Here is a 26116-nt window from a genome sequence, read left to right as displayed (position 1 = left end):
GAACAGCGTAACATTGAGAACTAGAGTGGGACCACTTGTGTGCCCTGAGGCATGCCATCACCCTTTAATATGCAGGGCCAGTAGCCAGAGGCCAAACTCCTGTTGCTGTCATGTATGTATTCTAATTAGCTGGAGACTGTTGGCATGATGGAGATGGAAAGATAAAGACACCCGATCCTGCTTTTTAAAATACTGATTCTGATCCCTGGGGGTGATATGCAAGCAGCTATTGGTTTGTTCTTGGACAAAGATGAGTCAATATATCAGCCGATGGTTCTTTTATGACCTTTTTCCAGAGACTGAAATATTTGTGGTCATTAGTTTTAATTTTATTCAAAAGGAAATATAACTGATGTGCAGCCAAGGCATTTAAAATATTTTCATTGTATAATAAATTTGTCTGTACCGTATACAGTACAGCCAAATTTGTCTTGCAATACAGGAGAAGTCATATTATGCTGTAGCACTGAAGACTGTAACAGTCTATTTGTTGATTATTTGGCAAGCTAAAAGGGATATAAAACAAAGAGAAGTTACTAGGTCAAGTCTTTGGCAGCAGATCTAATGTTCAAACATAATAGGCCACTACAACTGGCCAAAATATTAACAGGACTGAGCCTTGTGTTTGGTGTGTGTATCATCTCTCTGTCAGGACGACTGTCTCTCCTCCAATCAAAGCTGATGTAGTGGAAAAGATTTAGACACTGAGCAAAGCTGTGGGCTAAATAATTTTTCAGTGCCAGGCAGCTATTTATACACTAGTATCCAGGCTAAACCGCAGAACATTTTGTGTTTATTGAAAAGGGCATTAGGGAAATGCTTTCCTGAAGAGCGCATTTTCTGCATCAAATCTTGTGTTTTTCAGTTTTTCATTGGTTGCCACCAAACTTCACTGGATAATAAACAGTATCGTATGCACTATATGCACGTACACACACACATACAGCATCCCAGAATGTGTGGAATGGTGTCTCGGAGGCCTTGTTGACACCCTCTGTCTCTCCACTGATTTAGAGGGTAACCCTGCCAGCGCTTTTCCATCTTCAACACACACACACACACAGCTGTCAGAGTGGGCCGTGGTCCACCCCGCAAAGAGATGCCTGCACACCTCGCCCTGCTTTATTCAATCACCCCCCAGTGCTGGATCTATGTGACAATGGGAATCCCTGGGTCAAATAGCTATTGGTCTGACGCTGGCAGAGCAGCAGGGTGATAAAAAGGCAGCCGGTTTGATCTGTTAAATCCTCTGGGAACGACCTTGGAATCCTGTGATGGCAAGGTTAAAGGCAGCCGAGCTCATATACAGTTTGTCCTACTGTGACCCCTCTGTGTGTACGAGAAGGTGTGTGTGTCAAGGGGGTTTAACATTAGTCCAAAGATAATATCGTTTTAAGCAGCTGTCAAGTGTGAGATGAACCGAGAGGTTCGCTGTGGTGAACTGTCAAAATCCCCTTCTTAACACCAGCATAACACACAGGAGGAAGAATGTAAAAGTACAATGGGTGTACACAACAACAAAAGAAAGAAAAAAACACTATATAATAAACTTATTTTTCAAGGAATAGTTTTGGCAAAACACTTGTTTGCTTTCTGGTGAGAGAATTCGATGAGAGGATTAATAGGCCTAGCACTCAGCAGCTGATTTAGCTTAGCTTAACATAAAGACTGGAAACAGGTGAAAACAGCTAGCCTGGATCTGTCCAAAGGTAGCAACATCTGCCTTTGTGTACCTCTTAAGCTCACTAGTTAACACATTAACTCAACAAAATGGGTTGTGCTCTGTAGCATGCCACTTTTCTCTATTCTTATTCTTCTGTCACCCTCAGTCCAGCTTGGCTTATACCATGTAATAGACCCCCCACTCTTGAGAATGGCAGCCAATCAATAGCAAATGTCCTGTGGCCATGACAGTACAAAAATGGAAGCTGCGGTTTTACAGGTGTGTTATGTGCAGGAATATGTCTGGGACCAGTGACTTCCTGGACTTTCCAATGGTTGTCTGTTAAACTCATGGTGGAGACGCGACTCTAGAAGGGTAGCCACTCCAGTCCAAGAAATAATCTGTTACATCAAAGGTTTTTCATCCAAGGACCCCTTACATGATAGAGCATATACCGTGGTCCGCCTCATGTGAAGTATGTCCCTTGGAATAATTTGATGTAGTCTATTTTTTACACTTCTTATTCAAAGAACACAAGAGAAATGTATTAGAACGATATTAGACATGTATTTGCAAGAGTTATAGATTTGTTAGATAAGAACATTATTTATCAACTAAATTTTATATTAGATTTAAAATTAAAATATTTTTCATTGAACTATGAAGTCTTTTGTGAAAAAAGGAAAATTATATCATGATAATTTAAATGAATGAATCTGAAAACTTTTCACAGACCCCATGGCAGAGTGTCATAGACCCCTTGGGGTCCCCAGACCCCACTTTGAGAATCCCTTACATAACCCCCCATGAAACCACAGCATGCTATTTTTACACTTTGTTATTTGTACAGATAAAAAAAAAGAAAACAAGGTGCTGGAAGGTGGATTTTGCTACCTTTGGACAGATCCAGGCTATCTGTTTCCCCTTGTTTCCAGTCTTTATGCTAAGCTCAGCTAACCAGCTTCTGGTCGTAACTCCATATTTACCATACAGACATGAGAGTGTATCTTTTCACAACTCTCGAAGAAAGCCGACAAGCATATTTCCCAAAACTATTTCTTGAAGTATGCAGGTGGAGATTGATTGGTCCAAGTTTGACATAGAGAACATTTTATACTATAGAGCTATAAAAAACATAACCTACTTTTCCCAGCGGTGCTCACACAGTATATTGGTGCCTCACTGCCCATCAGCCTGTCTGCACTTCACTGAGGGGAGCAGAATCTGATTCAGCCCGGCTGCCTGTGTCTGTCGATCCATCAGTTAGGAGAAAGCAAACGAAGGGTGTCAGCCACTATACGGTACATGCAACGCTGCCTCATGACACATCCTTTTACCGTCTTTCCTGGCTGGCAGTTGTCATCCAGCAGCCACAAAGGATATTGAAAGTAACTAAAGTGCAGTGGCAGACAGGCTGTGGCTAAAGCACCTGAATAACTATGAGAGCAATTTCCTCTTTTTTTTGACAGGGCAGACAGCATGATGAATTATGGTATCAGCTGGATTTAAACCTACATGCCTCTAATGTTGCATTTTGGAGAGGTCGCTCTGTTACTCTTCATTCCCCCTGTGCAAAGCTCATACCCAGATACTGAGTGATATACTGTTACAGCTCCTTTATCTACCAGAAGACCTGAGTATTGTGTTTGGAACAACTATAATCCACCTAGTATCTGCAATAATGCTTTATAAATAACCCTCCTCTGTTGTGTGTGTGTGTGTGAGAGAGAGAGACTCTGTATGGTTATAGATGGGGAACACACCAGTGGTTGAGATTGTTTAGTTGGTGCGTGACATCAGTCTGCGTGTATGTGAAACACGGGGCGGTCCGTAGAGGGTGGCTACTTTAGGAGCAGGCCCTTGCCCTGCTGACTGCAGAGAGCTGGACAAACGGCAAGAAGGTCAGCTGCTAGTAAATGCTGCGGAGGAAAAGAAGAAGTGCCACAATAGAGAAGTTTCCAGTAAGAAGACAAGAGGTCAAGTACTACTGGAACACATAAGATCATCTCCTCTTCCTGTTCTTCCTGTTTATAGTGAGATCACTGCCAAAAAAAGGAAAGGAAAGGTAACAGCTCACTGACATCATCTGATTTTGTGTTATCATTCTGAATAATGTTGTCATTGTTGGGAGAGTAATGTGCAACCAGTACAATCAAAACATTTCAAAGATTCTGCAATTGACAAAAAAAAAATCAATGACTTTGCCCTACACTTTTTAACCTGATCGTGTGGGCATTAGTGTATTATTAAGTATGTTTTGTGGGTGTGTGCATCATGTCCCAAACTGAAATTATCATGGTATCATCTTTGACTTTTGACCATCATGTCACTAAACTTGTCTAGTCTTGTTTTCTCCAGCTAAGAAACATCACTAAAATCAAATGCATCTCGTCTTCCACGGATCTTGAACTATTAATTCACACTTTAATTTTCTCCCTTCTAAACTAGGGATGCACTGATCCGACTTTTTTAATCCCGATACTGAAAGCGATACCTGCTTTTTGGATAGTAGCCAGTATCGAGTACCGATTCGATACCAGTGTTTAATTAATACGCTGTATGCCTCACTGTGTGGAAGTGACTGGGATCATTCTTTTATGTGTAAGGCAACATCAGGCTTGACTTAAACATTGCTTTCCTAACTTTGTAAATCAAAATGTGCCAAATAAATATAGAGATATACATTAACTGAATTGTTCTTTATAATTAAAATAATAAATTGTACACCATCAACTCAAATTCCAGTATATAATGTATATAAATAGAGAATTGAATTGAATAGATCTCTCTGATGGTCACCGATACCAGCTATTTGAGTCAGTATCGGCCCGTTATCCGATCCGGTATCGGTATCGGTGCATCTCTATTCTAGACTATTGTAATTCCCTCTACACCTGCCTCAGTCAAACTGCTTTAAATCGCCTACAGTTGGTTCAAAATGTAGCTGCCAGGCTATTAACCGGAACTAGCCGTCAGTCTCACATTACCACTATTCTGGCATCCTTCCATTGGCTTCCTGTAAAATTCAGAATAAACTATAAGATCTTGTTAGTTACACATAAGGCACTGCATGACCTCGCCCCCTGTTACATTTCAGATCTTCTCGTTCCATATTCTGCCCCTCGACCACTCCGATCTTCAAATCTCGGCCTCTTATGCATCCCCCGCTCCAACTGCAAAACAAAAGGAGATCAGATCTTTTCTGTCTTAGCTCTAACCCTCTGGAATCACCTCACCTAATCCCAAAAACTCAGGCCTTTTTATAGGCCTCGTCCACATATTTTGTTTTAGTTTGGTCTGTCTCTCGTTGTTCTGTGTCTCATATTGTAATTATTCTTTGGTTTCTCTTACTTACTTACTTGTGTATATGAGGGGATATTGTGGCCCCACTCCCTGTTGAGTGATGAGTAACTGCGAAACAAATGTAATGATCCGCCTGAGAAGTGGCTGATCCCTCTAATCTATGATAACAGAGGCGACAAACATGCACACTTCTATTTTTAAATGCCGTCTTATTTGCCTTGGTCATATTCCATTGCTCATATCTCTCTACATCTCGCAGGTCCAGGAGCCACACCTCTTTAAAGACATCCAACACATCTGCATCTTTTCTTCTTTGCTCCTCCTCTCCTCGGGTGTGACACCACCATGGACCGCTCGGTGAAGGAGCTGTTCCTCAACTTCATGATCGTCTTAATCACCGTGCTGCTGATGTGGCTGCTGGTGAAAACGTACCAGGCCTGAACCATGGAGCAACAAGAGAGGAGATGAACGAGAGGAAACAGGAGGAGAGATGTGTGTGTGCGGAGGGAAGAAGAAGCCAGCATGGTTATCGTAGGACTATGCTGCTGATTGATTCTTGTTCAGACAGTGTTTACATCTTTTCATTATTTGGTCCAGAGCTCTATATTACTCATATGAGGTCTAACACTATGTGATTACGACAAACAGGGCAGATTGTCTTGGATCAGTATTTGAGGTGTTTTTTTGAATGTGGCTTTGAATCTCTGGCAAGAGCCAAACGGGAAGTCACAGTAGAGATGGGAGGATGAATAAAAATAAACAAAGTGAGAGCCATAAAACACTGTAATGTCAATATAAACTATATGCAGTGTGTCATTCACGTGACCTTTGATACAGTGAAATGCTGTTGTGTCTATTGTTCTGTTTTTACTAAGTGATGAATGTGTCAAATGCAGATATTGTATCTGCTCAAAGAAGAAAACATCAACACAAATAATGAAGCATAATATTTATGTTCACTTCTTGCCATTAAACAGTCTTTCATTCGTTGGATTATTTTTCTGTTTCATATCACAAACGTAAGTTGTATTCATGATTTACACCATGACGCCCATGTTTTTCTCCTCCTGGTTTCTGAAAGTTATTGTGTTCTTTGAAGTGTTTTCTCTTCTATAGTTGCACATTTCAGCGGTTACTGAATATTATCAGGTGGTATTGATCACATGTACAGTTATATATCATGAGAGGAGAAACAGGGCATGCATGAATACATGAAACAGAATAAAGGCAAATAGTTTAAAATGAAAATCCACCTAGATAATTTACACAGTTTTGCCATCACATTATTTTAGTTGAGATTTAAATAGTGTAGGTCTTCATCAGCTAGAAGAAAAACAACTGAGAAACAAAAATCTGGAATATAATATTTTATAGTCCTAATGACAATAAAAATAAAGTGTATTTTCTAATCTGTACTATCAAGTAAAGCACATTTAGTTGAAAGGGACTTATGGGGTGTTTTGTGAAATGTTGTCAGAACAAAATCATTTGATCTGTTCAAGATGCAAAATCCCCAAATGCAGGAAAAAGACACTGAATTCCTCCTGAAGGCTGTATAAATGGACCATCAATAAAGTCTCATTTTCTATATTGTAGCTGTTCTTATTTTGGGGAGATTCTTCTTTTAATACAAAGCAGAACAAAAAATATTCTAAACCAAAATAGGGTTTCTAAAATAGTCTTCTGCTCATTAGGGTACCTCCATGGGAGGGACCACATTTTGATCGACACAACAAAGATCCTATGAAAGCGGACGCTTAATACATACAAAGTTAAGGATCAAATCTTTAAATCAAAATAAATAATAAAAAAAATAATAATTTGGCTCAGGTGCTCTGGTGTTATGATGGTGTGTGAGAGACGTGGTGTTAGGTGAAGATTGTCTTTCTCTCTGTTCGTCATGTACAAAGGTTTAAAAGCCTCATTGCATCAGTGACATGTGTAACACACACACGTGTTCATGAGTGTGTGTCTGCTGTGTATCATGGTGCGTTACTCCATGGGTCTCTGTGTCTGCTGAAGCTGATGAGCTGGCAGTGGAACTCAGTGAGCGCTCTGGGCATCGGAGCCACTTCCTCCCATTGGCTCCTCCCACTGTGGTACACCTGTACAGGCCACAAGAAGAGAATATGAGAACGCTTTGGGTAATACAGTTAATTAACTTTAAATTAGCTAGTTCTCAACGCACTGTCCCAACCCCTTTCCTCTCCTTACCCATTTATCGAGTCATCCCTCCATTACCCATCCCTCCGTCTCTTATTCAAAGCTGTGCACACCTCTCCCATCTCTACCTCAGGTATTATCCTGAGCTCCTACCGTCATCCCCTCTCTCACATCCATCCCCAGCAACGTTTTCCAGCTCTTTCTGGGGGACCCCAAGGCGTTCCCAGGCTTGACGAGATATGTAATCTCTCCAGCGTGTTCTGGGTCTAGCCTGGGGCCTCTTATATATAATATATATATATTGCTTTTAGCCAACATTTTAAGGGGAGACACCCCAGGTGCATAGGGTAAAACAAAATTCAAATAACAGATATCACCATGAAACTTCCCCAGTTGATTACTTACATTAAGACAATTGTATGGTTAAATATGAGGCATTATCTAATGTTAACTGTCGGTATATTTTGGAGAACTCTACAGATGCAAATAGACAACGTGTAGTAAGATAAACACCTAAATGTGTATTTTGGATGTTTTCTTTCCAGTAGTCTGAAAGAAGAAATGTTATGGAAGCAAAATAGCCCGAAATCGTAAATTGACCAGTGCATGAAAAATTATGTTTTTGCAGTGTCTCGCCATATGCTCTATACTTTTGTCTTTTGCTGTTAATGTTTATCTGGTGAGCTACTGATCACTTCTTCCAGGCCTGTCAACACATCAGGTGGCCTCCACTTTCAGCTCATGAAACCATGACTTGGAACACACACATCTTAGCCAATAAAAGTCAAACTAGGGCAGCTTCTCCTACCTGAACTTCATCGGTGATTTCGTCAGGTGAATAGTCTCCACCCAGGATGTAGATTCTGTCTCTCATACCCACTGCACCTGCATTGAACCCAGCACACTCGAATGACCCTTCACCCTTCCACACGCAGGTCTCTGGACAGAAACTGTACACCTGGATGTGGGAAAAAAGCAGTCCTGTTATGAAAACTTAAACTACATAAGCCCTTTTTAATGCTTTCACACTACAATGCAGTGACTGACGATTCATCCATTCATCATCTGATGGCTCACCTTGTAAGTGGACAGGTCACAGAGGTGCAGTGTGTTATTAATTGACACCGCCTTGACCAGTGTAGCATGGAAGAACTGGCCAAACTCTGCCACCAGGCGGCTCCACTGGTCCTGCTGGGCATCGTAGCAGAAGAAGCAGTCCAGTGAGGGGTTAAAGGAGTCTGTGATCTCCACCTCTGACCCCAGTGTATAGATGACACTGCCACAAGCACTGGCCTCAGGGTAGAAGATGGCAGTGGGCAGCGGGCTGACGGAGCACCAGGTCTGGGTCAGAGGGTCATAATACTCCACCTAAAATATATGAAGAACAGAATTTGAACTGCAGGACATCTGAATCAACAATATGGACTCAATCGTATATAAGGGAGTCACTGTTACATCCAGAAGACTGGGAGCTCCCCCTCTGGATCCCTTGGTCCGTCCTCCGATGACGTACACTCGGTCCAGGCAGGTCACAGCCGTGTGCGTGGTTCTCGGCTTCAGCATGGCAGGTGCAGGCGTGCAGGTTAGGGTCACAGGACAGAAGCACCAAACCTCGTCCGTGGCGTCATGGAACGGCTCGGCCACGTGGAGCCGTATTGTCCGGCAACAGTTCCCCCGGCAACCGCCGGTCACGAACATCTAAGATCCAGTGGAAAGATGAGAAGATGGTGAATTTGTTGAAGCTATAACAGAGAGCAGGATAAAGAAGTGTGTAGTTATAAGATTCATTCCAAATCACTATAAATACATCAAGGCCCCATTTGTTTGTTTACCTGACATGTACATTCCCTTACTGTTCAGGTGTTGCTCCTCCTTTTACACCTGTTCTCTAAACCAGTAATTCCTGACCTGGACGTTCGGACCAAGGGGCCCAAAGATAAACTCAAGGGTTAAAAGATAATTAAAGGGATAAGAATGCTTTTAAAATATGTTTTCTGGCTTTTCCTTAATTGTTGTTTTATTTTTTCATGAAATAATGGATATTTTTACCACTTGAGGTCTCTAAAAAGCTTTCAAACAAAACAATCCGGGAAAGAAAACTCACAACCCACACCAAGGCTATAACTTGTAAAAAAAAAATGGTCACAAGCAGTGCCTGAATTGGACCAGAAAAGCTGTTAATACCCTAATTCAGCAGTTTCATGACATGATCATCACGTGTCTTGGATATATTTATTATTTATCTTGTTAATAAATCCAGTTTCAAACGTATTTTGGTATGCATTTCATTACATACATATCCACAGTTTGTCCATAAATGTATTTGGTGAATAGAATATGTAGCTATTTATACAAATCAAATTGTACATAATTATAACATTGCATTTATGCTACAATAAAAACAACTGAAAATATGATGAATGCGTTGGCCTACAGATTAAACTGGATAATGAGAAGGAATACCAAAGGCAAGTCTATAATGTATGGGCAAGACTGCATTTATTTAACTCCAATGATGCAGTCACATCAAATGTCACCTTGAAGTAGGCTTTAGTGTGTCAAATCATAATAAACTGAGTAGAACTGAAAACTTAATATTTAAATTTCTTCCTTTATCTTCTGGTAAATCAACAATTTCTCCATTGCAATAATGGTATATACATATCATGACAGAACAAAGAAAAGAAATCATGAGAATAGTATTTCATTTATTTACATTGTTGCATTGGCTCAGGCCAGAAAACATGCAGGCCTTCAGTGCTTTGTTGTCATAATTTGTGTGACATTCAAAATTGGATAAAAGCAAATGTGCCGGTAGTCAGTACTTGTGAGTACCGACACATTTCAGGCACTGGTCACAAGCTGGCATTGCTTAATTTTAAAGGGGCACAAATCAAAACAGATGGGAACCACTGCTGTAAACAGCAGCAGGACTCAAGGTTCAATCCCCAAAACGTACCTTCTCAGCAAAGCTGGTGAGGCAGGATCCTGGTGGGTCTGGCATAGTAGCTGTTCCCAGCTCTCTCCACTTATCTGTCTCCAGACAGTAGCAGAAGGTGTGGCGGATCTCTCCGTTCTCCTCCGTCTTGTGGACGTAGATGTAGCTCTGCGTGGTGGTCGGCCTGGCGTCAGAGAGCAAGCCACCGTACTGATCCTGCCTGCTCTGAGCCTCTGAGAGCAGGGCGAGACAGGACTTAGCATCGCGGAGGAGAGCGTCGGAGTCACTTAGAGTCTGAGGGGTAACACAGGAAGGATGAGACATCACAAGACAACCACATATATAATGCAAAATCCAGAACAAGCAGTGTGTTCAAACCTTTAGTGCAGATGCAGGTAGATGGTGGAGTCTGGTTAGAGATAACAAGCCCGGCAACAGTTTTTGTCTTCTAGAGAGATCGTGCCGTGTCCATTTGAGAAGCGACGTCACCACGGCCTCCTCACTGGGCACGTTTAGAGCATCTGAATTTAGGCATGCCTCCAACACATTCACCTATAGTTGAAATAGTGAATACTGAGTGAGTTCAGTCAGGCTTTTGATGTGAGCAAGATGATAATAAGGTCACTTGTCAAATCAAAATCACTTTTACACTATTATTAGTTAGAAAGGTACCATCCTAGGCCTTCAGGGCCAGACTTCATGATTGATTGATCATTTTTTAAGTGTAATTATGGGAACAGTGTTATGCCCTGTGTGTAGAAATTAGATGAATTATGCACACAGTACCCCATTTTTATCCATGAACTTGATGAAATAATTTTAAAACATTTTATTAAATAAATATTTCAAAAGTCCTACATCTTATATCTAAATCATAACCTTTTTTCCTCAGCATATGGAAGATGCTGACACATATTGACGTGTGCTGTTGCTGTATCTTTCTTTAAAAGGCCATTTAAAAGGGACGCTACAGTTATACAGATATACAGTTTGCTAGCTATTGAATATGATTTGGAGCCGTCGTGTTAATAACTGAGAATGAGCAAAAACAGTCATTGTTCAGGGAGACAGGATGTAGACTCTGCATACATAATATAAACTAATTAGAGGAATGTATGCATTTATTACCAAATAATCTACAGCCGGCCTTATGTAAACCTCAGCTTCTCTGATAAAAGAACTTCCTTATCTTGTCCGTTCTTAAGCAGCACCTGCATATCCAGAAAGTCCTGGGTGTTGGAAAGGTCGGAGAAGTTCTGGACCACAAAGTCGTTGGCACTTTGGAGGAGGGAGGCAGAGCCGTAGGCCTCAGCGAGGGAGAGGAGGGACAGACAGCTACAAAGATCCATGGTTCCTATCAGGAAGTTGCTGCATGCTTGGGACAAGACTGACACCTGAGGACACATTCAGTACATAGTCAAAAAAAACTGCAACGTAGAGACAAGTACATTTCTATAGATAACATGAATATTGTTATAGTGAATTCTTTTGGCCATGATAATCGTGTAGCGAAAACCTGATATTGTGACACTGATCTGTGACTGTGAAGTTTTTGTATAGTAACACCCTAAACTAGGTGAGGAGGCACTGGTTATGGCACAAACTTAGCAAAAACAATGTCAAATGTACAGTGTGTTTAGAAAAAAAGAAAGAATGGTTGTATTTGTACCTGCAGAAAAGAGGCAAGCTGAAACAGCATGTCTACATTGCCATCAGTGATGAGTATCTCTCCAGAATAAGCGAAGTCCAGGAAAGAAGCCACCGCCACCGGACGCTGGTTACCCAGAGTCACTGAACCATCACATCGCTCTCGCATATCCACCTCAAACATGGCCCTAAAACACAAAGCAGATAGATAGATAGATAGATAGATAGATAGATAGATAGATAGATAGATAGATTAGTGTACCTGAAGAAATCACTGCATGCTGCAAGGACACAGCGATGGCAGGGAAAACAGTCTTCCTGGACTTTAATGGTGAAGTCAAACAGCAAGCCTTGCTCCCTGAATGACCTGAGCACGCCCAGCAGCTGGAGTCCGTGGGACTCAGGCACCCGCAACAGGGTCTGGCACTCTGGGACACCGTTGCATTGTGGAGTACTGCCAGGTCTACTACTGGGGGGGCTGCTGGAGTTGTGGGCATTCGTGATACAGAATGATGACTCTTGACGTTCATCCATCTTCCCCAAAAATCTGACAATATAAAAAAAAAAATAAAAGGTCATAATGCATTTCCATAGAATATAGTGAGTCTGAGCCTGTCCTCATATTATTTGAATATGTGTGTGTGTGTGAGAGACACAGAGAGAAGAAAGAAAATGAAAATGGGATGCATAATATTAGGCTACTGAGTTTGTGTCTTGCACATTCAGTACTATATTGTCACAATTATTCAATTCAAAATACAGATATTACGCTAATGTATTGCTGTTTTTCTTTGTTTTGTTTTTTTATTAGTTTATTTGACAATACATATAATAGGCCTTGTTACACTTTTTGTTACACAATTGTTGTTTTCACTATTATGTAGTCATATTATTTCTTTATATTAATCTTGTCTCTAGGTGGAGGCTTCAGATAAGCCCAGTGTGTTGTTTTGCCTCTTCCTGCACTGTATATTATTCTTTTTTTTTTTTGTTATGTTGTATAGTCTTAAATTGTGCAAAAACAAATAAACAAATAAACAAATTGTTACACTTAATTGAAGTGCAACCGATGCAAGGTATATAGGACTTCTAGCCATAGCTAATTTGCAGACCTTGTCCCTGGTTAGGCTTTTAAGAAAAAGAAAATAAATAATAATAAAAAAATACAGAATAGCACATCTTACATAAAATCACATAATACAACATCGTACATTACAACAATTTACATATGTACTGTATTATACATACTTCAAAGTCAAACACATATAAGTAATAGAAATGCATGTGTATTATACAGGTATATGTAGTCTGAAGCAGTACATGCACTACTCACAGTGTCAGCACCTCGGACAGCTCTCTCTCTCTTTCTCTCATGCCATTATAACTTCCGGAAGCGTGAAATCACGCGATGATTCGGACAGCTTTTTCCTTTTTTGTGGTTTTATTTGTCGGTAACATCTCTGCTGAATGTGCGCTGTTTTTTGTTAATAATAATACTGAGATATGTCTATCTCGTTTATAAAAGCCCTCGAGTTGTGTGCATGTATGCGGCTCTTTGTTTGCGGTATAGAGGGACGCGCAATGGCCGCTGGGAACTGTAGTTCTCTCTTATTGGTCGCTCTATAGACTATAAAACTCTATAAAACAAAACTTACAGATGGAAATAGGCTGTTACTAGTAAGTCCTTTGTCTCTGTGTTTTTGCTCACTGATCCTGTTTGTGTTGATATTTGCTCTGCAAATAGCCTAGTCGTTTTTATAATAATAATAATAATAATTTAATATTATATTATCAATATATTAATATGTATTACTATTATTATTATAATTATTATTAGTAGCAGTAATTGTATTTAGTTTTTTTTTTTTTTAACTAATTCTCTCATTTTTATTATTCTTAATGGTCTCTGTTTTTTTTTTTATCTCACTAATGTATTTTAGCATCCACTACCCTCTTATTGTCTGACTTTATTGCTGATTTATCTGCTCATTTGAATGTGTTGCATTTTTATTTTATTTCGTAAATCACGTTGAGCTACATCTCATGAAAAGTGCTCTATAAAGATTATTGTTATTATTAATTAGTAGTAGTAGTAGTAGTAATAATAATATTATTGTTATTTCACCAATTGCATCTGCAATGGTACCTGAAATATATTAAACTAAATGCAGCAACCATTCTCACAGGACTTGATGACCAACTTAATTAGGATGATGATTATTATCGTTATTGTTATTATTATTATTATTATTATTATTATTATTATTATTATTATTATTATATACATTACAATACCATGTATGTTTAGAAAATTGAGTCACTGTGATGCAATGCATCTCATCACCACCGGATGGCGTTGCTTTGCTATAATGAAGCTATCTATATTTGTGGTTGTGCTTATTATGTATGAAGCAAAAAAAAGCCTCTCGTCTGAATTCGTGAACGTGAACTTCCAGCCATGCTGCAGTACCGTTTCACCACCACCACAGGGCTGCTGCTGCTGCTGCTGCTGACCAAACAACACACACTTTCCTGTCTGGAAATGATGACTATTACTATACAAGATACCGGTACATATATCAGCAGGCTTTTTGTAAACATGCACTAATGCTACTACAGCGTGTAGGTGTTACTCCTGGTATAATAACAACAATAATAAAATACTGATAGGTCATTTTGTCACCAACACAGAAACACAATCAATTAACACACAAAACAGAACAAAGAAATAACAGTTTTATTACACATTATAGCCTATCAATTAGACCATGTTGCATCATCTGCATCATCTATATTATAGTAGACTAGCCCTTTAATACACACACAGACACACACAAACACACTTGTCTTTTTTGATATATTTACTGTATTGTTATTGTTGTTATTATATATATCTTGTCCTAATTGTTTGTTATCACTATTATGTAGTCATATTATTTCTTCATATTAATCTTGTCTCTATAGGTGGAGGCTTCAGATAAGGCCAGTGTTTTTTTTGCCTCTTCCTGCACTGTATATTATTCTTTTTTCTTTTTTTTTTTTGTTATGTTATGTTGTATAGTCTTAAATTGTGCAAAACAAATAAACAAATAAACAAATAGTCACACTACCCTTAAAATCAAATGATTATTGAGTGAGAGTAGGACCAGTCCAAATGAACAACAGAAAGGCCATTCTGTCACCCATTTTCTGTTGTTATTGTTGTTATTATATATATCTTGTCCTAATTGTTTTGTTATCACTATTATGTAGTCATATTATTTCTTTATATTAATCTTGTCTCTTCCTGCACTGTATATTATTCATTTCTTTTATATATATATATATATATATATATATATATATATATATATGTTATGTTGTATAGTCTTAAATTGTGCAAAACAAATAAACTGTTGTTATTATATATATATATCTTGTCCTAATTGTTTGTTATCACTATTATGTAGTCATATTATTTCTTTATATTAATCTTGTCTCACTAAACCCTTAAAATCAAATGATTATTGAGTGAGAGTAGGACCAGTCCAAATGAACAACAGAAAGGCCATTCTGTCACCCATTTTCTGCTTTTATAAGTCTGAACTACCTCCATCTATATTATTGTTATTATTTGGCTATTATCAAAGCCATTACATCTCCTCTCTCTCCTTACATCCCTGCATCCCTCCCTCCCTTCCTTATTATATATATATATATATATATATATATATATATATAATATTATTTTTTGTTATGTTGTATAGTCTTAAATTGTGCAAACAAATAAATAAACAATAAACAATAAACAAACAATTCTTGGCTGCGTGTAGGGACTTTTGAAGCAGCATAATTTTGAGAAATAAAAATTAAAAAACATTATAAAAGAACAGTTAACTGAGTAAATAAAACGTTTAAGAATCAAAAATATATGTTTAGGGCTTTATTTTAGATGTCTGCTAACATTTTTCTGTGGTAGAGGGGACTTACATGACCTCTCTATTTTTTTTATATATTTACTGTATTGTTATTGTTGTTATTATATATATATCTTGTCCTAATTGTTTTGTTATCACTATTATGTAGTCATATTACTTATTTATATTAATCTTGTCTTTTTAGGTGGAGGCTTCAGATATAAGCCCAATGGGTTTTTTTGCCTCTTCCTGCACTGTATATTATTCATTTTTGTCACGTTGTATAGACAAAAAAATATATACAAATAGTCGCACTAAACCCTTAAAATCAAATGATTATTGAGTGAGAGCAGAACCAGTCCAAATGAACAACAGAAAGGCCATTCTGTCACCCATTTTCTGCTTTTATAAGCCTGAACTACCTCCATCTATATTATTGTTATTATTTGGCTATTATCAAAGCCATTACATCTCCTCTCTCTCTCTCCTTACATCCTTACATCCCTTCCTCTCCTCTCTCTCTCTCTCCCTCCCGGCAGTGTGCATCCCCCATCCCATCCCATCCCATCCCCCACACACACGGTGGCCGTCTCTCTCTTTCCTTTCGGGTGAAAGCTGTCTTCTCTGCGCCACACTGGTCCGACACAAAACGCTAGTACGCTGCTGTAGCACACAGAGAGAGAGAGAGAGAGAGAGCGAGAGAGAGAGAGCCAGTCCGCACCGCACCGACCTGAGGCAGAACAGGAGAGATCACGTACGCACACGGGGAAATCTTTAGTTTTTGTTCGACTCCGAGTGGCTTTGGTAAGTGTTAATGATTACGGAGAGGCTAGGTAGGAAATGTCCCATGTGTCGACTTGCTAAGTGGTCGTTTTCTCTTGTCTTTTGTATCCTCTTTGATTGTCCTCCGTGGTGGAACTAGCTAAGCTAAGCTAAGCTAAGCTAACTAGCGAACTCATACTAACCGTTTGTTGTAACCGTTTTACCGGCTGGTGGTTTTGCGGTAAAAAGTAGCAGCTGTTGTCCAAGTGTAGTCCATATTATACCACATAAATGTGAGTGTTTTTTAATGTCTAAATCTTTAACCAAAGCTAGCTATAATTAGCAATTTTGAGCAGCGTGTGCCGAGGTTGGATGCTACTTAGCAGACAAGCTAACAGTTCGTATTTATATGTGCACTCCTAAATGGTTTCCATAGAAACGGTTGAATAGCTAACTGGTTACTAGAGGTAATCTGGTGATATATAATTGGCAAGATGGCATCTTCAAGAGAGTTTATCTAGAAAAATCGGTGGTGGATTTTTTCAAAATGGTGTCTTAAAGCTTGTGTTTGAGTGTGACCATTTTTTGTCCAACCATGGGGCTGTTTTTTTTTTTTTTGTTGGCGTTGCTCGCTGTCTTCAGGAATGCAGTGTACTGCCAGTACATGCCACACTCACACAGCTCTGATGGTGGATATATAACTACATTATTATTAACTGCTGATGATGATGATGTGGTGGTAAATACAAAACGCCTTGCATGCTAGGCTGGGCTGTCTCCTCCTCCTCCAGGCTATACAGCCACCATTATGATGCAAAACAATCCTGTTATGGAGTGGAACTAGTTTGATTTTAACTGGGAGTTTTTTTTGTGCTGCATCTGAGCTGTGTTTTTTGGAAAATTGTTATAAAATGAAGTGCATCATGTAAAATATTTGCACACTGGAAGTCACACCACTTATTCTCAGGTTCATAATAAACATGTGGTTCCTTCTTGATTCTCAGCTTCTGTCAGAAGAAGTATTGCAAATGCAAAGTGCAGATTTGTCTTGGCAGCATTTAATGATTATTTTCTGTTATTTGCTGATCAGTTTTTGGTTAAACAATCATTGTTCAGTCTATACAATGTTAATAAATAGTGAAAAATGAACCATCACAATTCCTCAAATCCCATAATGGCATCTCCAGATTTGTTTCATCTGTGCTGTGTTCTGAAAATTGTCATAAAATGAAGTGCATCATGTAAAATATTTGCACACTGGAAGTCTATGCACACCACTTGTTCTCAGGTTCATAATAATCACGTGGTTCCTTCTTGATTCTCAGCTTCTGTCAGAAGAAGTATTGCAAATGCAAAATGCAGATTTGTCTTTGCAGCATTTAATGATTATTTTCTGTTATTTGCTGATCAGTTTTTGGTTAAACAATCATTGTTCAGTCTATACAATGTTAATAAATAGTGAAAAATGAACCATCACAATTCCTCAAATCCCATAATGGCATCTTCAGATTTGTTTCATCTTTGCTGTGTTTTGAAAATTGTTATAAAATGAAGTGCATCATGTAAAATATTTGCACACTGGATTTAGATGGTTTACCTTCACTAAAGTCTATGCAAGTTCCTCTCAGCTTCTGTCAGAATAAGTATTACAAATGCAAAATGCAGTTTCTTTTGGCTGAATTTAATGATTATTTTCTGTATTGATTGATTTGCAGATTAGTTTTCGATTAAACAATTATTGTTCAGTCTATAAATAGTGAAACATGCCCATTACAATTCCTCAAATCCCCATAATGGCATTTTCAAATTTGCTTGTTTGGTTTGACCAATTCTCCCAAAACAAAATTCTTTATTTACTATTTTACAGCAACATGCTAGGCTGTCTCCTCCAGGCTATACAGCCACCATTATGATGCAAAACAATCCCTATTTTTGGAAGTGGAACTAGTTTGTTTTTAACTGGGAGTTTTTGTGCTGCATCTGTGCTGTGTTTTGAAACACTGTTATAAAATGATGTGCATCATGTAAAATATTTGCACACTGGATTCAAATGGTTCACCTTCACTAAAGTCTATGCACACCACTTATTCTCAGGTTCATAATAAACATGTGGTTCCTCAGCTTCTGTCAGAATAGGTATTACAAATGCAAAATGCATTTTCTGTTATTTGCTGATCAGTTTTTGGTTAAACAATTATTGTTCAGTCTATAAAATGTTAATAAATAGTGAAAAATTAACCATTACAATTGCTCAAATCCCATAATGGCGTCTTCAAATTGCTTGTTTTGTTTCACCAATTCTCCCAAAAAAAAATTCTTTATTTACTATTTTACATCAACATTAATCAGAGAAAAGCAGCCTACTCATAGATAATGTTTGGCATTTTTGCTTGACAAACAACTTTTTTTTAATTTTATGCCTTAGATTATCATTTTTCTCTTTTACATTTATTTGTGTGATTTTCCCTTTCATATATATATACATATTTTATGAGCATTGTTGAAGGAACCTGAGACCAAAGAATTTCATTGTCTGCTTTGCCGGAATTGACATTGACAATAAATAAAGATCCTAGAATTTAGACGATTAATCCATGATCGAAATTCTTGTTTAATTTTCTTTCGGTCAACTAATTGATCAACTAATCATTCAGCAGACGCAACAGTCTAACAGGGTATCACTGTACTCATTGACGACACAGAATACAAAAACTAAACAGAGCCTTGCGTAGTTCAAAAGAGACAGGATTACACAAAACGCTAAAGGCATATTTTTCTTCTCTCTTATGACTAGTCTTATCAGTGAAATGAATCCTCTTCGCGATCATCTCTTTTTTTGGTAGGGGAGATTACCTGCTTTAGTCATTGACTACTAATCTCATTTAATTCAAGAAGCCTTATCTGTCGAAAGGGATTTCTGAGATACTACTGTTCTTGGCCCTCACCAGAGCAACATTGTGTACAGATCAAATCTGAAGAGACTGGAAGAAGCGCACTGCTCCATGTATGTTAGACATTCAGTGATGATGTGATTTGTTTTACATTTTTAACTTGGGTTATGCTTCAAGAGGCTGCTGAACAACATTAGAGTTATAATGAAAAAACAACACGTGCAAATCATAAAGGCTGTGCACAATCTTTTTAAGAGTCAAGTGAAATCAAGAAGCATCTGGCAGAGTTGCATCCCCCCGATGACGGCATATTAAATGCAAGGACAATGGTGATCCTTGAGAAATCCACTCAGAAATTACTGTATATTGGTGGCATTATATCTGAATCTATATTTTGGCAGAGGATAAAAAATAATAGAGCTAAACTGTGCTAAATATCAGTTAAAGTGTTTGAAGTATTTGCTAGTACATCTTCGTTCTAAGGTGACCCCTGTCTGCCATGCTAGAAGAAAGGGAGGGGGAGATATGGGTTTTGGCATGCGTTGAGCGCAGTCTCATGTGTATGAATGGTGGGCTGTACAATGCGGCCATAAAACTGTCAGACTATAGAAAGCTGAAGTCACTTAATGTTCGGAGAGTCAGTGGTTCTATAACAGACTGTTGTCTTTCCAGCACTTCAGTCCCGTGTGGTTTGAACCACTTAATGAGTCGCTCATCAGAGATCAGTGAACGAGATGCTTACAGACGGCAGCTTCCAGATTCACCCTCCTCTGGTGTCCAGCCCCCAGTCCCTAGAATTGATGACCAACATTGTTTTAATAGAGAATAGCAGATGCGAGCATGGTGGCATGGTTGGATTAGTGGGAAAGTTAGTGATGTTGTAATATGCCCTACTGCAATTTTCAAATTAAAGTATTTCTTAAAGGCGATATTTGTGTCAAAATACCTTTTTAAAATTAAATATTGTCATATTGCAGAGATGTCCTGGCCTACACATCATATTCTACAGACTTCAGAAAATATCTTTTAGTACAGATCCCTGCAAAAATCACCCCATAATCATTTTGATGTTTTTCAATGAAAATGAGAATAATGATGTAAAAATGAATATTCCCTCTAATAACACAAATCATATTGCAATCATATTAGTCAAAATCATTCAGCCCAAACCAAATTTCATCATGGAAGTCATTTATATTGAGTTCATGGCTAAAACTGGGGCCCTAACTACCGATTATATCCATTATCTATAAATCTTAGTATTTAATTATCTTTTTTTAAAATAATTAATTAATCTTTCAGACTATAAATTGTCAAATTCCCAGAGTCAGTCCAAAACCCAAAGGTACTAATTTTACAGAAAATATAAGACAAGAAAAGGCAGTAAATGCTAACATTTGAAAAGCTAGAGGATATTTTTTTTTTGCCATTTTTGCTTGAAAATTTACTCAAACAATTAATTGAATATCAAAATAGTTAGCAGGTAATTGACTGTTGATTGGCTAATTGATCAATTGACTAACCGTTGCAGCTCTAATCTGATAATACATTTGTTTTTTTGCAATAATAGCACTTACAAATAGTAGTCTGATCTGTAGCTTAGGAAGAAGATTTGGTTGCAGTGTAGCATTAATTAAACGGCTTTGTCTATTAGAGCGAGACTGTAGGTGGACTATACTTTGGTTTGTGTTGAGTTTGAATTGAGATAAGCTTATTGTGTTTGTAAGATCAAACCTTTAACATGTATACAAACAGATTCCTGATCAGCATTGATACATCATTGCTTTGTGATTGATCTCTGTGTGTGCATGTATACAGTGGCAGGTGAGAAATGTCACATGGAATAAAGGACTAGGATAAAAGGTTGAACTGATCCCTGGAGGCAAATGTTATAATGTATTCAGCTGTCAGTCATACTGGGGGGTCTGCAACTGTGTACATACACACAGTACACATGTACATACACATGTGTCTGCGCTGCATGCTGTTGTTTCATTACTGATACCTGCAGTCATGATCAATAGTGTTTATTCATGCTGTAGTCTAGTACCAGTGTTCAAAATGAACGTGTTTCTAATTATACCTAAGGGATAACGATACATTTTTTTTTAAAATCAGCTGGAAAAGAGTAGACAAATTGTGTAAGAGTGAAGTGGCGGCGCATTAAATAAAGATAAATACATTTTGCTGGCTTTCAGTTAAGTTCACAAGTAAAACATTTGCAGCAGTGCAAAGGGGACATATTATGCTCATTTTTAGGTTTATATTTTTATTTCAGGAGTCTTTTTTCCGTGTTAGCGCCTGTCTCTTTAAAGGCCCACCTCTCAAAAAGCCCAGTGTGCTCTGATTGGTTCAGCTCGCACAGGCGTTTAAGCTCAGCTAGTTGTGTTTTTAGCTGCAATTCTACTGTGAATATCACCACAATAAACTTCACAATGCTCGAGGGGGCATCTGATCCGAAGGGAGAACAACTTCATCGACCAAGATTGCAGATTTCTCTGACTTTTTTTCCCTCAGGTAAATACTGCTATTGTCATCTTGTCGAGCTAATGTCATCTTGTCGGGGAAGTTGAAAAAAAATTATAATCCACATTTGTACACCTTAGGTTTTGGGACTATGTTTAACATGGACAGCCGTTATTATCAACAGCATATAAATGAGAGAAAATCACCAAAATAATATGTCCCCATTAAGTTGCATCGTGACATCTGTCAGCACATGTCTTACTATCAAATGCTGCTATTGCAAAATGGTAATGTACTTAAGTTTCTTGTGTATTAGCATGGAATTGGGACACAGAGTTTGTGTTTTGACTCTCTACTCCCAGAACCCTGCTGTTTCTAATCAAGAGCTAGCTCACACCTGGGACACTATTTCAATAGGCGTTTTTCCAGAAGACCTGGTTGCCTCTGTATGTTTAGAAATATCTGTGAGTGACTGCTAGCATTGATCAGCAACTCTTAAAAGTCTCAGCTCATTAATAATGATGAGTTTGTGCAAAGAGATAGTAAAATATTACTGGTTGCTAACTACAACATTATGGCCTTTTTTTCCCCCCCTGTGTTGGTAAAGTCCCACCTCCGCCGCAGGCAATACTTCCCGTCTGCTGTTAATATTGCCTGCAGGTATTGATTGTGTATCATGGGTTTAACTGCCAAGTTCTAGCCCATAAAGCTGTTGGTTCTCTTTTGTGTGTGAGCGTGCTTGTGAATTTGTGTCTGGGCATGTGTGTTTATTCCCCGTACCTCCTAGGGTCAAATTATTCATAATATGAATCCAGGGATGCTCACACTTGGGGGTGGGGTTTCACTTTTTTAATCACTGGCTATTGTAGGAGCTAATTTAAGTATTTTTTTTTTTTTTTTAAACCAGAAGCTTAATTAAGTGTTAAATTGTTATCCCAAGTTCTCTGCAAGATTTTCCATGGTAAAGATCAGCCTACATTGTAGGGCTGTGCGGTATGGCTTATAAATAATATCTCTATTTTTAGGCTATGCCGCGATATATACGATTGTCTTTATTTTCCTATTTTCTCTAAAATAGCATAACTGTTGGTTCTAACCCTTTGATGCTGGGCTTATGATCATACCAGTGTGGAGGGAACGCAACTCCTATATGACATTTTAGAGGTCCGAATGTTTTGATATTGTCTGAGGCCGTGGTTATACTTGTCTTTTCAGTGCGACTTTGTGATTGGATGCACCAGATCGCAACTCAGCTGTGTACGCATATGTTTGTTCACAATTGACACTTCAATGCGACCTGCCTGATCGGATAGTGATCGGATATATTTCGTGGTCAAAGGAGCGGCACATTTCATTTCCTAAAAATTTAAGTCCCCCGTTATATTTGCTCTTTGAAGTATTAGTAACTTGTTTTATTGAAGAATAGCCACTAACAAAGCTCCGCTAATTCAGTGATAAACACATTTTCCTATAAATTCGCAGACGGCGCATCTCAGCTGTGCTCCAGCTTTATCGGCTATATTCGATGCATCGCCCACCCTTACCACTCTGTCTATTTCTTTTCCCAAAGCAATATTCAAAATCAAACTCATGGCCAAGTGAGAACATTGGTCCTGCCCAGCAGCTCATTATTTGCTCTCCCATCTTAATTGGGTTGATGTGGCATTTGAAAGTAATCAATAAAATTTGATGCACCTGGTTCATTAATTCATTTGGAGCACCTTTGAGCTTTATGCATTCAGTAAGTGTGCTTTGTAGTCAAACATAGAAAAGGTTCTGCAACAGGCCGAGGAGGCACCAGTTATATTGTTATTACATAAGTATTTATATAGTGTTGGGGATGTACGTACGTACGTACCGGTATACCATGGCATGTACAGGCATGCCAGAGTCAGCTTTTTCTTTAGTAGTTGTAATACCTTTTGGATGTATTGGAGCTTTTAATAGCTCACCTATGATGGAGGCGATCATGGGTTAATTCACTTGCAGCTAAATTAAGGGAAAGAACAAGTACTGTTGGGCCTTTAGGTTTCTGCAACCAGATATGTAGACAGTATGTTGTCTGAAAAATATCCCATTGATAATCTTGTACATGTTTTCAACTAGTTTAGGACAAAGGTAGAATTTCAAGGTGCAAAAAGTAAGATTTAAACCATCAACATTTGCTGCTTTAGAAATATAAATGCCTTTTGAGTGCCCTTAAAAGTTCACCTGGTTGGCAAAGATGATCTTTTAACGAGTGATCCACCAGAGATTTTGCATTATTTTCTGGCTCTTCTGAAGTGATGGATTTCACTTTGGCTCGGAAACGCGGTATCTATAGATATCTCTCGGCAAACTTCTGTCCATCCAATAATGTTGTTTTTTTGGTGTTTTTAAATGAGTGTTACAGCATCACTAGGCGACTAGCAGGGCCGTAGACTTCCAGGTTTGTTTTCTGTATCGTGCAGACTTTCTATCAATGCTATAATTCTCTATTTGGTGCGAGAACTCATTAAAAGTCAAATTACTTGATGCTCCCGTTGTAAGGAAGTTAGACAGAAGCCTCTAATTAACATCTTAAATAAGGACTTTGTTGGGGACAACTTTGTCACCACCCTCTCTGTTCCTTTTAACCTTTTCACTTTTTACACCATAAACAGTGAGTTTTAGATTTCTTTCTGCATCATGAAATCGCACACAGCAGGGGTAGAAATCTCCATAAATGGATAATGTTGAAGGGTATTTATGTCATGGTAACATTTCCATTTTCAGTGGCACAATATTGTCCCATAATCCAGGGATGCAGACCCATGAGGTGTGTGACTGATGAGATGATTTTGGAAGGGAGAATAGAGGCGGAGGAGGAAGCCGGCACAGAGAAAAGGGGAGATGCTGTCCCAAAGTGTACAGTGCTGTCCTAGATCTAAAATAGCCCGGGGCTGTTCGGAGCTTGTTGCTGCAGGGCAGGTCTGATTGTGTAGAAGGCAGAGGGGGGATTTCTGATTCCATCACACTATCTCTGAGCTCTGTAGCAAGATGGATCTGGTCTCCGACTTGATAACAGATGTCAATTCTGATTGTGATAGCAGGTGCTATTAGTCGGTCTGTCCCTTGGGACTCTGTTTTGTTAGATATCGTGATCTAGTTCTGATAGCTGCTGTTTTTTAAAGGCCCTGAAAACCTACATGAGCACCACATTTTCTATAAATGTTTAGTGTCAAAGAGAAATACTTCAAATTTTAAACCAAATTTCCATGCAGCTTGATTGTTGATTGTCAATGGTTGGTAGTACAGTAGGGTTGCAACTAGCATAATAATTATTTTCATTATTAATAATATACCAGTTATTTCCTTGATTAATTTGGTCTGTAAAAAAAAAAAAAACCCAAGGTAACATTTTTAAATGGCTTGTTTTGTCCAAAGGTTTTCAGTTAATTATCACAGACAAAAGGAAATCAAGAAAACATTCACATTTGAGAAGCTGGAGCCAGTGAATTTTTGCATTTATTTCTTAAAAAAAGGGTCTGAAATGATTAACCATTTCTGATTAGGGCTACAACTAACAATTATTTTCATTGCCGATTAATCTGTAGATTATTTTCTTGAATAATGGATTAGTTGTTTGGTCTATAAGATGTCAGAAAATAGTGAAAAATGTGTTTGCCAAAGCCCAAAATGACATCCTGAAATGTCTTGTTTTATCCACAACTCAAAAGATATTCAGTTCACTGTCATAGAGGAGTAAAGAAACCAGAATATATTCACATTTAAGAAGCTGGAATCAGAGAATTTAGACTTTTATTCTCTTAAAAAAGTCACGCAAACTGGTTAATTTATTATCAAAAATAAAAAAGACAAAAAATAAACAAAACATTCACATTTAAGAAGCTGGAACCAGTGAATTTCTGGGATTTTTGCTTAAAAAGGGTCTGAAATAATAAACCATTTCTGATTTAATTTTCTGTGAATAGACTCATTGTTTCAGCTTTACAGTACAATGAGCAAATGCTAATATAATATGCTATAGAATAAAAACAACAAATAGGAAAAGAGCCACCTGCTGTAAATATATTAAATGTGACTTGTTATCCAGGTAGGTATTTTGAATATTTATGGTCTGTAAGAAAGAAAATAACCATTGACGCACCACATAACACTCAGCAATTTATCGTCTTATGATTTTTATTCCTCTGTTTCCTTTTCATATGACCCACGTGAAACGCTGCCTTCTTGAGGATTAAAAAAAAAAAGCTGTTCAGCTTTATTCTCTCCTGCACTGAAGTGTGATGACGCCCACCGTTTTTGATTTGTTGCTTTAAAGAGTAGATGCCTAGTGAGGTATTATGTGGGAGGATAGAGTCGGTGTGGGGGTTGTGTTGTATTGTACATGTTCTCTAGGAACGGT

At 38.2% G+C, this 26116-nt stretch overlaps 3 protein-coding genes across 7 annotated transcripts in view; 2 read left to right on the top strand and 1 right to left on the bottom strand.

Annotated features, from left to right (window-relative positions):
- Positions 1-3408: 3408 nt before the first annotated feature.
- Positions 3409-6551, top strand: LOC119492123 (sarcolipin). Of its 2 annotated transcripts, XM_037776506.1 has the most exons (3): positions 3409-3728; positions 4761-4850; positions 5226-6551. In XM_037776506.1, exon 3 carries the CDS (start codon positions 5312-5314, stop codon positions 5405-5407), a length of 96 nt encoding a protein of 31 aa, XP_037632434.1. In that variant the 5' UTR covers positions 3409-3728; positions 4761-4850; positions 5226-5311; the 3' UTR covers positions 5408-6551. The 2 variants fall into 2 exon arrangements, with proteins under 2 accessions (XP_037632434.1, XP_037632433.1); XM_037776505.1 differs by lacking the exon at positions 4761-4850 and having other exon boundaries at positions 3414-3728.
- Positions 6552-6797: 246 nt separating this feature from the next.
- On the bottom strand, positions 6798-17479 carry kbtbd3 (kelch repeat and BTB (POZ) domain containing 3). 2 transcript variants are annotated; one of them, XM_037776501.1, is made up of 10 exons: positions 16576-17479; positions 11977-12261; positions 11737-11902; positions 11279-11461; positions 10446-10619; positions 10089-10361; positions 8585-8827; positions 8207-8497; positions 7938-8087; positions 6798-7071 (listed from the first exon to the last, which is right to left on the bottom strand). In XM_037776501.1, exons 2-10 carry the CDS (start codon positions 12246-12248, stop codon positions 6949-6951), a joined length of 1875 nt encoding a protein of 624 aa, XP_037632429.1. In that variant the 5' UTR covers positions 12249-12261; positions 16576-17479; the 3' UTR covers positions 6798-6948. The 2 variants fall into 2 exon arrangements, with proteins under 2 accessions (XP_037632429.1, XP_037632428.1); XM_037776500.1 differs by lacking the exon at positions 16576-17479 and adding an exon at positions 13048-13490.
- fam168a (family with sequence similarity 168 member A) overlaps positions 16163-26116 on the top strand; it is a 32767-nt gene continuing 22813 nt past the window's right edge. The window contains exon 1 of one of the 3 annotated variants that reach the window (XM_037776504.1): positions 16163-16414. The gene's annotated coding sequence lies outside the window, so the exon portion shown is untranslated. The remainder of the gene's footprint in view (positions 16415-26116) is intronic. The other 2 variants (XM_037776502.1, XM_037776503.1) reach the window with 2 other exon arrangements.

This window comes from Sebastes umbrosus, chromosome 7, assembly GCF_015220745.1.
Source record: "Sebastes umbrosus isolate fSebUmb1 chromosome 7, fSebUmb1.pri, whole genome shotgun sequence".
In the NCBI taxonomy this organism is placed as follows: Eukaryota; Metazoa; Chordata; class Actinopteri; order Perciformes; family Sebastidae; genus Sebastes; species Sebastes umbrosus.
This window is presented reverse-complemented; position numbering and strand designations above follow the sequence as displayed.